General features: G+C 37.5%; 1 protein-coding gene and 1 pseudogene across 1 annotated transcript in view; both read left to right on the top strand.

Annotated features, from left to right (window-relative positions):
* The window catches only part of FRAS1 (Fraser extracellular matrix complex subunit 1), a 414,255-nt gene that overhangs the window by 149,096 nt on the left and 249,616 nt on the right, over positions 1-15,543 (top strand). The window contains 2 exon segments of the mRNA XM_025043815.1: positions 6,603-6,710; positions 14,994-15,086. Coding sequence (XP_024899583.1) covers positions 6,603-6,710; positions 14,994-15,086 — 201 coding nt within the window.
* Positions 6,721-14,977, top strand: LOC112476319 (annotated as a pseudogene).

The raw sequence follows: 15,543 nt of genomic DNA, 5'->3' as shown, positions 1-15,543 counted from the left end.
GAGAGAATTTAATATAAACACAAGGACTCATATTTTCTTAACAATAAGTGCTCTTTGATATTTTATTTGGGGCCAGATGAGGAGGTTTATATGAACTTTAAAATGAGACAAAATGAAAAAGGTATTGTTTATCTAAGCTGTCTGAGGAAGGACACTTGGAGGGAAAATTGAACTCTAAAATAACCTTATGAAAGTTATTGATTCGTTTCTTTATGGTTCCTTGCCAAACAAGAACCATTATTTCTGTGCCCGAACTGGAGCTGGGTCAAAGAACACTTTTTATAGGTTATCTTTCCCGAATACCAGACTTGTCAGGAAAATGAACCTCCAGAAATAAAGACATGAGGCCCATTGAATGTTGTGGCCCTTCATTGCTTTGAAGGACAAGTAGGGGCCACAGTTAATTTTTAAAAATATTACTGAGTGCAAGAAGGTTTGGAGATAACTTAGGAAGTTTAGATAAATGGCTCACTAGTATGTACTTAGTAGGTAGTTTTAATTAATTCCACTCCCCCCATATCAGTTCATCTCCAAAGCTCAGATTCTACCTATGGTTGGCAAGAAAAAAGGCACAACATTTTTTTGTTTTTTCTACCTTATACTTTAAAAGATCACATATGTGTCATCTACTATATGCGAGAACTGTTTAGGCATTAGGGACACAGCAATGAACAAAAGAAACAAAATTCCTACTCTCCTATGGCTTTCATTCTAGTGAGAAAGAGAGAGACTATCATTAAGCAACTGTATGATATAATGTTAAGTGGTGAGTGCTAGGAAGAAAACAGAGTAAAGGAATAAATTGATGGCAAGATGCTGTCTGAGGAGGTGGTATTCGAACAGCCACTTGGATAAAGTGAAAGAATAAGCCATGTTGATACTTGGGGAAGAGAACTCCAAGCACAGGGGATGGCATGTTCTAAGGCTCTGAACTGGAAACATTCTTGGTAGCTCCAGGAGCAGCAACAAAACCAGTGTAGCTAGAGCTGAGTAAAAAAGCTTTGGGAGAGAGGATAGAAAATGAGGTCAGAAAGAGAAATAAGTAGATATTGGAATTTTTTAAGCAGGAGGGAATCATGACTGCATTTTAATTCCTACCTTGGAGCCTGGCTTGCTCTAAGTACCAAGCTGTGCTCCCCAGAAGGTGCTTGGAGAGACTCTTAGCACCCACCTCCTCCATGATGGTTCCAACAGCTCTCATTTGTCAGCCCAAACTTGTACCCTCACCACACAGTCTCTATCTGGGTCCTTCCATTTGACTCAAGGAAGTTTTGCGTCTCCTAAGGGCCAACATAAAAACAGAAGATTCAGTAATTCCTGATGACAGAAGATCCATCAGCAGTAGGAAAAGAAACTCAAAAAAGGGAGAGCATTGTGCCATCTTTCAGGATACGTGTATTCAGGAAGCTGAGGCTCATAGCTGCCCACAGCCAACCTCCCTCCCTCCCGCCCCACCCAGGGAAGACAGGGGTCTTGGTTCACTTCTTCCTACCTGGGAGGTTCTCATCAACTCTATATCCCAGCACTGAGTTACCTAGAAATGGCTTTGAGAACCTGAGATTTTTTTGAAAATATTTTATATAAAGAAATAAGTTTTATTGAATAAATGGGGAAGTGCATATACCCATTATTACTGGTCAGGCTTTTCTAGAAAATTTTAATATGCTAAAAAATTATTACATATTTTTGTTACTGAAAAAAAAAACCCCAGAAAATATGGATAAGGATAAAGGAAAAACAAAAAAAAAAATTACTGAGAATCCACACCTAAGAATGACTACCCTTCACTTACTGGTTTATGTAATTTCATAGTTTGCTTCTATGAACATAATATATTCTTATTACAGAAAGGCATATTCTACATACTATTTTGTAACTTGAAAGCACTGCTTTGGGGAAGTTTTATTCCTTTCTCATTTTTGATCTAAGAAACTGAGGGAATTTAAAATGAAATGAATTAATCAATAATTAAAGTAAGGTTATTATATTATTCAGAGGAAGGAAAATTTATGTTTGTTGACCGTTGATTTACTGCTCTTATAAAATACTATAAATAATTTCCTCCAGAAATTTGATTACTGATAAGGGGTATATTCATTGTTTATTTTTAGCACTAATCAAATGTTCAATAAATACTTCACTGAGTAAAATTTTTTTCTTGAAGCATCTTGCTATTACTTTAAAATATTTGGGGATAGAGGCGCTATATTATTTTCATGAACATTTTATTCACATATTATTAAAAATATAAAAAACCATTTAAACAGATCATATTTTGATCACTTTTTAGGTTTGCCAAAATCTAATCCTTAATATTCTAGAGAAAAACGATTTTAAGACTATTTCTTTTGCAGAGTGTGCACGATTGGAAGAGAGGATTACAATAGTAACAGGGAAAATTTGTAAAACTTACTTTACAATGTTATTTCTTTGGACTTTATGACTTTATCCAAAATTTTAGCTATTAAAGAACTCTAGTATCCCTACCTTCATAAAGCAATTTTATGGAACCATAGAAATTGATTTGTAAAGTTTTAGACTTGCAAAATATATGGCCATCTAGGCATGCGTTGGTAAAGGGCTTCTATGAGGACATTATTATAAGGACTTATTTTTTTTTGGCAAGTCTGATGACTAGATGAAGAAAATTTTTCTTCAAACATAGTTTGATTCCAGTGAAGTAATAACTTTCAACATTATGGAGATTTTGTAGCAATATCACTTAAACATTGTTTTTTCAAGATCTTTCGGGATATCTTAATTCATATGAATAAATATTTTCTTGAGGGTAAGCAAATACTCAGAGTTGTTCGTTAATGAATTCCGCCAACATCAGGAACTGTGCTAGGTGATGAGGATACATAAAGAGGAATAAAACGAAGTCTCCTTCCTTGAAGAGTCACAGTCTTGGTGGGAAGTCACATATGTTACAAATTCAAGAAGGCTTCCCGGGCCCAGATAAATTTAACTTTGAATTATCATAAAGAAAATTATGGTTCTATGAATGAAAATGATGAGTTATTCTGTGTTTTTAGAAGATCCTGCTTAGAGTTCAGTAAGCCAAGTCCAGAGATTGAGAGCTACTAAAAAGTATCATGGCCTGTTACTTAGTCTAGGGTCACTGAGGAAATCATTAAAGTGTAGAGGAGAACTTGACATCTGGTGTGAGAATTCTACATCTGGAGAGACTAAAGATGATTGATGCCTTCGAGCCATACCGGCCTGAAGGGAGGATGCAGAGCTGGTGTGGCCATCTGATGTCTGAGTGAAAGGTAGCTGTGGATTCATGGTTATGTCAGCTTAGTGAGACAGAGGTTTTTCCAGTTACCTAAGGAGTCTTGAAATGCAATCTGTGGATTCATGCCTTCCTTCTGCTGTAAAGTCCTGGATCTTTTCAGCGTGAAGTTCCTAATGCAGTAATGACTTCACTCTGTTTTACCTGTGTAGGCTGGAGTAGGAAGATGGGAAAGTCAAGGTATTTATGGGGCTGTTTTCATTCTGAGAAAAGGAAATGTTTTGAATATATTGGCTAAATGCCAGTGACATCGTAGAAAGCATTTGGATTAAAAATAAATTACATTTAATGGAGCTTTAGTAAGATCCAAGCACTGTTCAAATCTCTTTACACACATCATCTCATTTCATCCTTTCATAAACTCTGTGATTTAAGTACTTTATCATTCCTACTTCATAGTTGAGGAACCTGGGACACAGACACCTTAACTTGATAAAGGACTCACCATTAATCAATGGTGACAAGGATTCAATCCCAGAAAGCCTGGCTCCAGAGCCTAAGTTCTTAGATCTCATAGAGCTTTGTGAACTTGGGCAAATCGTTCAATCTCTTGAATCCTGTTTCCTCAGCTGTAAAATGGGAAAAGTCATAATAAGGATAGTGTCAGCTTTGTAGGGTTGTTGTGCATATAAGTGCTTTACATAGCATCGATGTGTACTTATTTCCCTTCGTGTTGGGCCGAGCCCTCTAGGATGATGGCAGAGGTTGGGAAAGCAAAGCAGGCCACCATCCTCCAGTACCACAAATGCCTTCTTCCATCTGTGCTTCCTGCTCCAAGAGTCAGGCACAAGACAGCATAAGATAATGATCAATAAATGGTAACTACTGACTTTGTGAAGTTGTTATTTTTATTTAATCTGTATCTTGAAATTTATATTGCTTTTTTTTTTTTTTTGAAATCAGTAGGAAACATATCATATTGTGCTGGGAATGAAATTTGCTTTTTCTCACCTACTTGTCATTGCTCTTTGGGTTAAGAGTACATTGTAGTTGGCACACTATTGCCAATTTCAGAGGAATGCACTATAATAATAAAGATAAAGAAATTCAGAGATATTCCAAGTCAGGTTCTAGTACTTATTGGCTTTGACTCAGGTTTTTTGTCAATTGGCTACAGGGAATGTAATCTCACCTCAGATATACTTTTTATTTCTTAAATGACTTTGGGTTTGAAGCATATTTCCCAAGAAGTTACGCATTTAACATTTCTCAACCCAAAAGGATGACTTCATTTTTGCTTGAGAATGTCATGCGCATCCATGTAAATCTGTACCAGTGTTGGTATGTCAGACATGGTCCTCCAGAGAAACAGGACCAATAAGAGACATATGTGTATCTTTAAATAAAGAGAGATTTAAAGATTTGGTTCATGCAATCATAGGGACTGGCAGTTTCTAAAGGGCAGGCTGGCAAGCTGGAAATTCAGGCAAGAGTTGAAATCACAGTCTTGAGACTGAAATTTTGAAATTTTTAGGGCAGACTGGTATCTTGGAAACTCAAGCAGAATTTCTGTTACAGTTTTGAAGCCGAATTCCTTTCTCTCCAGAAAACTTAAGTTTTTGCTATAAAAGACTTCAACTCATTGCATGAGGCTCATCTATGTTATTCACTGATTGTAAGTGTAAATCATATCTACAAAATATCTTCACAGCAACATCTAGGTTGGTGTTTGACCAAAGAGATGGGCACCACAACCTAGCCAAGCTAATGTAACATTTACCATCACATTTAGTTTCAGCCTTTCAGTGTGAAAGAGTCTGTTGCTAGTGTCCACTAGTTTCCCAATTTATCCAGTTCAAGCCGCATGCTAATGTTCTGGTGACTTTATTAAGGGTTTAAACACTTCTCTTACTCCACCCCAAAGTATTTTAGTAGCACTTCAATTGGTTGACTGCTAAAAAAGGATGAGAATGTTTAGAAAGAAGGAAAATGTCTTCACTGAGCAACTTATGAACTGTGAACACTAGTTTGTGAAGGACCTATGGTGTACCAGCCAAGGACAGTGCCTGCTTTGAGGGGCTTGCAGTCTGGTTCAGCAAGCTAGCAGGAAAGCAGGAAACAATGGGGTCACAGAGAAGCGGTGAAGAGCCACACCCGAGGTGGAGTGTGTGGTGTGCAGGGTTATGGTCTAGTAAATGATTCATTCTTGAGGTTGAGGCTTGATATGAGATTTGCCAAGGCCGGGGAAGAGGCAAGTGCCAGATTGTGGCATTTGCACATTACCCCATCAGAAGTAAAGATGAGCCATGTCATAGTTTTAATCCAGAAAATAACATGGACAACTTTTAAAAGAAGTTTAGTGTTTAAAACCCCTCCAACAATGTGGCTGTTTTCAACTCACATAACATAGGAATTAGGGTTAGGAAATCTCTGGAAAACCTATTTACAGCCTATGGTATCTTTAGTGCTTCAATTGGAAGTCATCAGAACAGCTGTTCAAAGGACAGAAACTGGTCTCTGTGGGATTTGAGTGATAGTTTGGCTCAAAGATATTTCACAGTGGGCACAACGGAAATATGGATTCGTCATGTTGGAAGGTGGGAAATAGAAAGGAAATTTCTAAGACGTTTTTGCACTGAGCCCAGTTTCACTTCTATTTATGACTATTATTTTCCTTTCCAATTTGTTGAACTAACATAGTGCCAAAAATTTATGTTTATTTAATACTGTCCTGTTCATAATCCCAAATAATTTGTGAGATCCTTATGGACGATGCATGTACTTATGCTTTATTTGTACCCTCAATATGCCTTGTGTACAGCTGGACACATAATAGCCACTCAATGTGTTGCTTGATCTTCTTTAAAAATATTAAATTACATACTCAAGTCCTTCTTGTTTCTGCTTAACACTAGAGTATGTAGTAGCAAAGAACTGGAAAGTGCAGATGGTTATCTACTGTCCAGTGCTGCTTTTAGGAGGCTGGTTAGCGCTCATCCAAATGTCATTTTCCTTTAAACAGGCACCGATAATTTCTGCTGGTTAATAGCAAAGAGAAACTTCAAGTCAGGGAGCAGCAGCTTGTCCTCTTGACATTTCAGGTCAATCGATGGTTTTTACTCTGGGTATCGACAGCTCTTTGCGCCATGCCCTTGTCTTTGGCTACGTGGGTTGACTGTGGTGAAATGGATTAAACTGTTTTTATTGCCTCTCGAGGTTTAATCAGTGCCCAGCAAGCACTGTGTGTGCTTGTGATTTTTCTTTTTCCTTTTAATTGTTCAGTCTGTGGGGCTCTTGAGTTTGCTGCTTTTGTGTGCTCATACCTTGACTGATCAGTTTTTAACTCAGAGTCTATGCTTCTTTGCAGGATGCCACAATTTGGAAGCCTGACTCATGCCAGAATTGCCGTTGCCATGGTGATATTGTTATCTGCAAACCTGCTGTTTGCAGAAACCCTCACTGTGCTTTTGAGAAGGTATGGTATCCTAATTGTATCCTAAGTGCATTGGTAAAGTTTATGAACTGTAGGGTTTTTGCATTTTTCCAGCCATCTGGTTTTGACATTTATCCCAAACTAATTGGAAGCTTTATGAAATATAGGAGAGAATTTTTAGATATCATATCTAAGAATGTCTTAAATTCTGTTTATTGAGCAATTAGTTCTTTGGACCAGGCACTCAGTTAAAGGTTTTAAAAATGTTGTCCCATTTAATATTATGTGAGGTATATGTCTTTATCCCCACTTTACAGATGAGGAAAGTGAAGCATAGATATTTTAAACAACATAACCATGATTATGCAATTAATAAACAAACTGCTGCCCAGAGATTTTTCCTGGGTCTTACAGTTGCCAAAGCTACTGATACTAACCACAGTATTTATAAGCCATTGAATGGATCAAAAGTGAAGATCAGCTTCTTGAAGATGATTTTCTAAAAACATTATTTCTTCTGATTGTATTATTGTGCTGCCTCTGGGTTCCCTGGGAATGTAAGAGAGGCTTTGACTCAAGAAATCTTCTGATATTTTACCAAGTATATGAGGGATATGTTATTCTGCCCCTTTTCGAATAAATTTCTCAATTTATTCTAACTATACATCTATTTCGTTAGAATATTCTTTCCCAGATGCTGACTATTATTAAAGTGAGTCTATTAATAAAAAAAAAAAGCTTAAGCTTCAAATCTGAACATTTGAAACTCCTTGGAGAAGACCAATTATTTTTTTTCCCAAAAAATAGCATTCTGTCAATTTCACAAGCACAGTTTACATTTCAGTTTTCTTCCTCCACCCATAATAATTAATCTTGAGATTTTATATCAGCTACTGCTAATAAATTTCTGTTTGTTTCTAACATTGGAGTGAAAGTTCTGTATATCTTTACGGTATTACTCATTTTCTACATGGTTATGTTTGTGAGAAGCTGATTGTAAATCAAATGTTGGTAAATTTGATAATATTTTGTTGTGTATTATGAGGCTTTCTATTTTATGGAGTAAACACTCCTAAAAGATCACTATTTAGCTTGCTGAGTTGTTTAAGTCAGAATCTGAGCTGGTCATGCAGTGGCCATGAAAATATGCCCTTCTCTATGTCACATGAATGATTGTGATATCAAGGAAGAAGCCCTGAACCAAATGTTATGACATACACAGTATTACTGTAACTAAATATGTTCTACACCAGGAGGCAGCTGGCAGAATCTAGCCTGCTGCTCGTTTTTGTATGACCTATGAACAAAAAATGGTTTTGCATTTTGAAATAGTTGGAAAAAATCAACAGAAAACAATATTTCATGATGTGAAAATTATATGAAATCAAGTTTCAGTGTTCATAAATAAAGTTTTATTGAAATAGGCAGACTCATTTGTTTATGTATTGCCTGTGGCTGCATTACAGTGACATAAGTGTGTAGTTGTGACACAGAACATTTGCGGCTAAAATATTTACTGTCTGGCCCTTTACAGAAAAAGGTTCTGACCCTTGTTCTATACCAAATTAGATTTTGTCTCTTCCCAATTTGTTCCCCTTCTAATTTTTCTCATCTCAGTAAATGGCAACTTTCTTATTCCAGTTTCTCAGGCCAGAAAACTTAGCTCTTTAACTCTCTACTTTTTCCTACATCGCACATCCAGTGTATTGACAACCTACCCACCATGCGCAGCTCTTCATAAAACAAAGCATTCCAAACGCAGCTTCTCTGCTCTTACTCTGGTTTCAGCTGTTATTATCTTTTGCTTCATTTTCATACTAACCTCTTAATTTGTTTCACTGTTTGCATATTTGCCTTTTTCACTATAATCTTGATATAGCAGCCAGGGCGATCCCATTAAAACTGAATTCAGAGTATGCTTCTTCTCTTCTTAAACCCCTTCATGGCTTCCAATAATTTATCTTCTCACTTACAGTATCTCTTCACAGTGCCCTTTAAGGTGATATGGTACCCCTCTAATTAACCAACTGTTCTCTCCCTGATTCACTCTGCTTCAGACACCACGCCTGCTTGCTGTTCGTTGATATGCCAGACATTCTTCTTTCTTCTGCCACAGGGCCTATATATATATATGTAGAGAGAGAGAGAGAGAGAGAGAGAGAGAGAGAGTGCTTGATCTTACCTCCTTTAAGTTTTGCCTCAATGTCTTTCTATTTAAAATTGGAAACCTCCACCCCCTACCATATATTTCCTATTCTTCTTCCATGCTTTATTTTTCTTCTTGGCACTAACTACTATCTAACATACTCTATATTTTACTGATATTTCTTGTTTACCATGTCTTTTGTTCACTGTATATTCTCAGCACCTATGATAGCACCTGACATATGGTAGGTACTCAATAAATATTTTTTGACTGACTGAATGGATGAGATGAGGCTACAGAGTTGGTAAGTTCAAGGTTATGGAGAGCCTTGTATATTGTACTATGAAGTTTGGAATTTTATTTTTAAGATGATAATATATGATGAAGATTTCAGGTGTATATGTAAAATGACCAGCTCTTTTTTTTAGAAAGATCTCTCTGTTTTTAAAAAGATAATGTAATATAATATTAGAAATGAAGGGACTAGTTCAGAGGCTGTGAAATTAATCCAGATGAGAGGTTGAGTACCTGAATCAGGGCATCGGTAGTATAGGTATCAAGAGGAAAGAGCAGGCTCAAAAAATATTTAGGGAATAAATCAGTAGGACTCAATAAAGTTATGAGAGTGAGAGAAAGGAAAAGGAGAGGTGCCTTTCATATTTATGGCTTGATGACTAGTTGGTTAATTGAACATCAATTGATATTGGGATGTAGGAGAATGAAAAAAATAATCCCATCTGAGAGTAAATGATGATTTTAGTTTGAGGCACACTGAGTTTGAAGTGTCCATGGAAAAGCCAGGTGGATATTTCAAAAAGTCATCTGGATATATAAATCTAAAACTCAGAGGATAAGACAAGTTTGGAGATATAATGTGGGTATCATTAGCATATAGACAGTAGTGCAAACCTTTAGAATTAAAGAGATCATTCAAAAAGATTGTGTAAACAAAAGAGTAAAGACCAAGAATGGAATTTAGGGAACACGATCATTTAAGAGGAGGTGAACACTAGCGAAAGAACCTAGGAAGATTAAGAAGATATGGTCAAGAGGTAAGAGGTAAGACATGGTTAGAAAAGAGATCAGTTTTCATAGCCAGGAGAGTAGAGAGTTTCCAGGAGGAGTTTATAGCAACAGTGTTCATCACAAGTGAGGGAGTAAGTGGGAGAAGAATTTAATATGGTCCATTGGATTTGACAACATGTAGGCCACTAGGGACCACACTGAAGTTGGTGTCAGTGGAATAGCAGGAGTGGAAGCTGTATTGCAGAGGTCTGAGGAGTGGATGAAAAATGGGGAAGGCCAAGTAAAGGCTGCTCTTTCAGGGAGCTTCACAGAATGGAAGGAAAGAAATGGGACATTAGGTGGATACCAGTACATCTGTGAAGTTTCTTTGAACCTCCCATCTCCAACCATTGAACCTCCTAAGTATGGTATGGCACATTGTGTTTACCTTCTTACAGCCTTTGATCAGGATGCAAATGCCTGTTTATTTGTCTGCTTCTTCCTCCAGACTCTTAGCAATTTAAGAACAGGAACCTGTCTTTTTCGCTATTGCAGCCCATCAAACAGCACAATGTGTGATATACAGAGGATGCTCAGTCAATACTTGTAGATTGACCAAACAAGAGAAGGGAGAGAGTTTTGTTTTATTTTTGATGTTAGCATGAGGGAGGCATGATCATCTTAGGCAAGAAAGGGGAATGACTTAGAAGAGAGAGAGAAGTTGAAAATATGGAGGGTAGGATAGGAAGGAAAGACAGAGAGACAGAATAAATGAATTAGAAGGAGTGGTTTTGGAGTAGAACAGAGTGTGTGGGATCTAGAACATGGGGCGGGGAGGACAATCTCATTCTCTAAAACTGGAAAGAAAGAGCCATGGATGCATCCAGATATAGTTAAATTTGTGGGTAAGAAGAGGGACAGGATATTGAAGTAGTTCATACTTAATAAGCTTACTTTGTGAAGACTTTGAGTTTTGGGTGGGAGCTGGAGGAAAGTAGTGAATGTTAAGAGCTGTCACTGAGGGGAGAAGGGGGCTGACCAAAGTTAAGGTAAAGCATTTGCGGATTGTGTTAAGGGCCCATGGTAGCAGGGGACCATCTACCTGTGGAGGTACCAAACTGCGTAATGGAATGATATTCTCAGCAATGCTACCAGCCAGGTATAAAAGAGAATAAGGCAAATTGTGGAATAGATCCAGGATTGGAATTCTGCCATATTAATGGAGAAAAAGAATAGAGGTGCAGGAAGCGTTGGGCTAGCATGAGGCTAACATGAATAGGAAAATGAGGGCACCTGGGGATTGAAAGACTGCATGAAAAAGAAGTGCTCAAGGATCTCTCTGAAGGATGTGAGGTGAGTGGGAATGAGAGTGAGAGAGAGCTAAAGGGTAGGAGGTTCAGATAGAGTGGGAAGCTCCTGGTGTTGAATAATTTTGACTCTGGACAGGTCCTAAAGTTGACTATGACCACGTGGGAGCTCAAGTAGAATAGAGGTAAAGATTAAATTGAGATCGTCAAGAATATACAAGGATAAAACGTTAGACTGGTCACTTCCATGGACCTTGAAGTTATCCAGAATTATGTCTAGACATAGGGTAGCACAGAAACTGAGACTCAAGTGCCAAGTATTTAGTGAGTTAAGTATGAAAGAGTGATCAGCAAATTGTTAAATGATAGTAATAAAGAAGAATGATATAATTGGAGAGCATGAACTCTAAGGAGAGTCCTAATCTGTAAGGAGAAGGTTGAACTAGATGACTCAACCATAGTAAACTTTCAACTCCAAGATTACATGAGTATATTCACAAAGCATTTGAGTTCTTTATTTTAAGTAATGAAATAGATCAGAGAATGATAGAACTATAATAAGTCTTTAGAATTCATATAGTCTGACTTCCTTATTCTGTAGACACAGAAACAGACTTTTAGTGGTTTAATTATTTGCTCAAAGATACAGAGCTAGTTTGGTGGCACAGCCATAATGAGAACCTTAGTCCCTGGGTCTAAATGATCCAATGTCATTTCTACTCCACTGTGTTGCTTTAAAGTTTTCCTTTGTGTTTCTCAGCAACATGTGTCATTATTCAAATTTGCTGTGGTAGATACTTACATTAGTTCATGGCATAAGTTAGTGAATCACCATTGTACCCTAAACTAAATGTCTTACTACTATTATAATCATTAATAACTCGGGTTGCTATCTGTTTTTGACACGTTTAAAAGCACTTTTACGATGTAAGTTTTGCTCATGGATTGACTATAAATAACCTAGTGTCAATATTCTAATAGATATTTGAATCTATCTATCTATCTATCTATCTATCTATCTATCATGTATTAAACTAGCTATCATTTATTTATTCTATAACCATATATAACAGATTCTATATCCATATAGAATAGCTAGCTAGATAATTAGCTAGGGACAGAGAAAGAGACAGAGACAGAGAGAGATCGAGAAACATTTAGAACCTTGACTATTTAACTAAGTCCTGTCAGAACCAATCCTCTCTTAAGGATTTCTGGAGAATATATATGTATAGAGGGCAATACCATGCAAAGGAATACTATTATTACATGGGGTGTGATTTTGACTGCAAATCTCAATGCAATTAATAATGGTATTTATCTATTGAGTTGTGAGAATTAAGTAATAGATATATAAATATGTGTGTAGGGTTATTATAAGTACTCAATAAGAATTAGCTACAATTATTAATGATCATCATAATTATTGTTAATTGGTTCTACATTCTAGGCAAGTAAGCTTGCTCAGCTCCCCTCGTGATCTTCATTGGTATCTTGCCCATGCAGCCACTTCCCAATGCTCCCCAGTGCAAAGTCTGGATGGTCAGTAGGCTTATGTGTTTTGCTTGGCCTACATCTCACAAGACTATGATTAGGTAGCAAAAACTCCCCATCTCTCCTCTGAGTACCACATGCAAAAATTTTCACTCTCCTTTTAGCCCCAAATCACCTCTTTCATGTTCAACCAGAGGTTGAATAGATAGATTCAAGATGGGGACTGCCTCCATTGCCATTCATTAATGAAGATTGTTATATTTATGAAATGAGTTTCGAGGGCCAAATCTGAAAATCAATTTTTATGTAAAACAAATAAACCTCATTTGGGAGCATAATATATTCCTTCAAATCTTCCATCCTACCTGCTTTTCTCTCTTGCTCTCTGCTTTTGTGTCAGAATATAAATACTTAGATTATCTCATTTTCTAACAGTATGAAATTCTTAATGCAGATTAGGCTAATGCAGTTCCTACATTTGACTTAGTGAAAATCAGACAAATGTGGTTTTCTTTTGGAGTTCAGAGAGCACTTTTCTGAAATTCATTAACAGTGCATGGTATGTACAGTTTTATAAAATCCCATATCGTATGTTTATCTTTCATCAAGCAAAGAGGAAGAAGTTGGCGATCACTGTTACTAGTGTATTTATCTGTTTAATGGATTAATGGTTATAAAATCTTAGTCCCATTTCTCACCCACTCTTGTGGATATAGTTATGTAAAATTAGAATTCTCTCATAGGTACATGTTTTTTTTAACAGAAGCAGCCCCAAACAACAAGGAAACATTAACACACATACACGCACACATGCTTTTTTTTTTTCTTTTTTCATTTTACCAGCTGAATTCTTTGTAGACTTATTCTGTGATCAAGTTATGATTTCCTGGCTGATTCAGGATCTCCTACCATTTTTGATCAAAATCACTCATTGCCTGCTCTGCTACCTCTCTAGACTTGAGGAAACTCTAAGATATATATAGTAGAAGAACAAGACGAAGCAGAGGATCTGCTTGGGGAATCACTGGCTCCAAAGACAAACTTAAGCTCTTTGCTTCATAATTTTAATAACCGTAGGTAAATGGATTTTTTACCATGGCAAATGGATAGATAGTGAATGTGACATCTTCTCACATCCTGGGGCATCACGTGTAGCCCATTCCTTTGATAGCGTCACATCTTGATAGGAAATACAATTGCAATTAGAGAAGCCTTGAAAAACAATGTAGATCTTCCTTGGAGCCCATGAATTCTACCCAGCTCCCCACAGTACATATGATACTTTAACAATACTGTTTCCTCTTTACCTTGGTGCTGCCTATGGAGGTGGCAGGCATTTCCTATTCGGCATCATGGCTGCCCTCAGACCCCTTGCGAAGCCCAAGATCATCAAAAAGAGGACCAAGAAGTTTATCTGGCACCAGTCAGACCAATATGTCAAAATTAAGCGTAACTGGCGGAAACTCAGAGGCATTGACAACAGAGCACTCAGAAGATTCAAGGGCCAGATCTTGATGCCCAACATCGGTTATGGAAGTAACAAAAAACAAAGCACATGCTGCCCAGTGGCTTTCAGAAGTTCCTGGTCCACAATGTTAAGGAGCCTGAAGTGCTGCTGATGTGTAACAAATCTTGTGCTGAGATTGCTCACTATGTCTCATCAAAGAACCGCAAAGCCATTGTAGAAAGAGCAGCCCAAATGGCCATCATGGTCACCAATCCCAATTCCAATGCGCAGCAAAGAAAATGAATAGGCAGCTGTGAGCACATTGTATTTGTGTTAATAAAACCATAAAATTCGAAAACAGCAACAACTCTCCCCTACCCCTCGAAAAAAAAAAAAACCAATTCTGTTTCCTCTCCCAGCTTAGTCCTTCAGTCTCCTGCCCCGTGTGCCTTGCTTCTCTGTGTCCCAGGTAAAAGTGAACATGAGAACGTCAACTCCTCCCTGCTGGCTGCATTGCGCCTCTAGAAGAGAACTGGAAGAACTGCCAGCTCTGTGGTTATCCCCCATGCCAGTCCAAGTCTTCTCTTTTAGGGAGATACAGTTCTTCTCTCATCCTGGTTGCCTTTTTTATGTGACACTCAGAAGAAGTATTTCTAGTGAATAAAATTCTTCACTTCATTACATGTGAAAAGATAGTGACAAATTTCAAGGAAATTACTTTCACAAGGGGGTTCATTTTATCTGTGAGAGAAGCTCATCTTGACAGAGAGAATCCCTTTTGTTAGTTTATTCAGTTTATCCTGTCTGCTGTTGTCATCCATGGAAACTCATGAGATTTAGTGAATCTGAGATGACTTGGGGTGCAATGTACCACTGTGACTGTGTTTGTTCTGTTGTTTTACACTGAGCTGTTTTTAAATGTTCAGGGAGAAGTGCTTCAAATAGCTGCTAACCAGTGCTGCCCTGAGTGTGTGTCGACAACACCTGGATCTTGCCATCATGAAAAGAAAATCCACGCGGTAAGTGTTTTCTGACCCAGGGTTGATTCCGTGTCTGTAGATCATTGGCAAAGGAAAGCTGAATGCTAACCTTGTGTTGACAAGAGACCTTTTCTTTCTTTGTCCCTGCTGTGGAGGACCGGGAGCTCGTTTGACTTTCCATGGGCATTTGAGTTTCTTGAATAAAATGAAAACTGTCCTATTTATTCTACAGGCCCTACGTAAATATTTGTAGATTGAATTTTGGCCTTCATAAAGAGTAGTATGAGATTGTTGATGTTGAAGAAGTTATGATGCTTAATAATAAAAGCACCACCTTGTCTTTGTATATCATACACATTTTTTTCATTTGATAGTTACAAACAGCCCTGAGTGGGTGAGTAGAGCAGATATTATTACTCCTGTGTTAAAGATGAAGAAGTTGAATTGCAAAGAGCTTAAGGTACTTGCCTTATGTCATGTTACTGATAAGTGGTAT

Source organism: Pteropus alecto, unplaced genomic scaffold (genome assembly GCF_000325575.1).
Source record: "Pteropus alecto unplaced genomic scaffold, ASM32557v1 scaffold161, whole genome shotgun sequence".
Taxonomy (NCBI): domain Eukaryota; kingdom Metazoa; phylum Chordata; class Mammalia; order Chiroptera; family Pteropodidae; genus Pteropus; species Pteropus alecto.
Note: the sequence above shows the minus strand (reverse complement) of the source record. Positions and strands in the feature narration are given on the sequence as shown.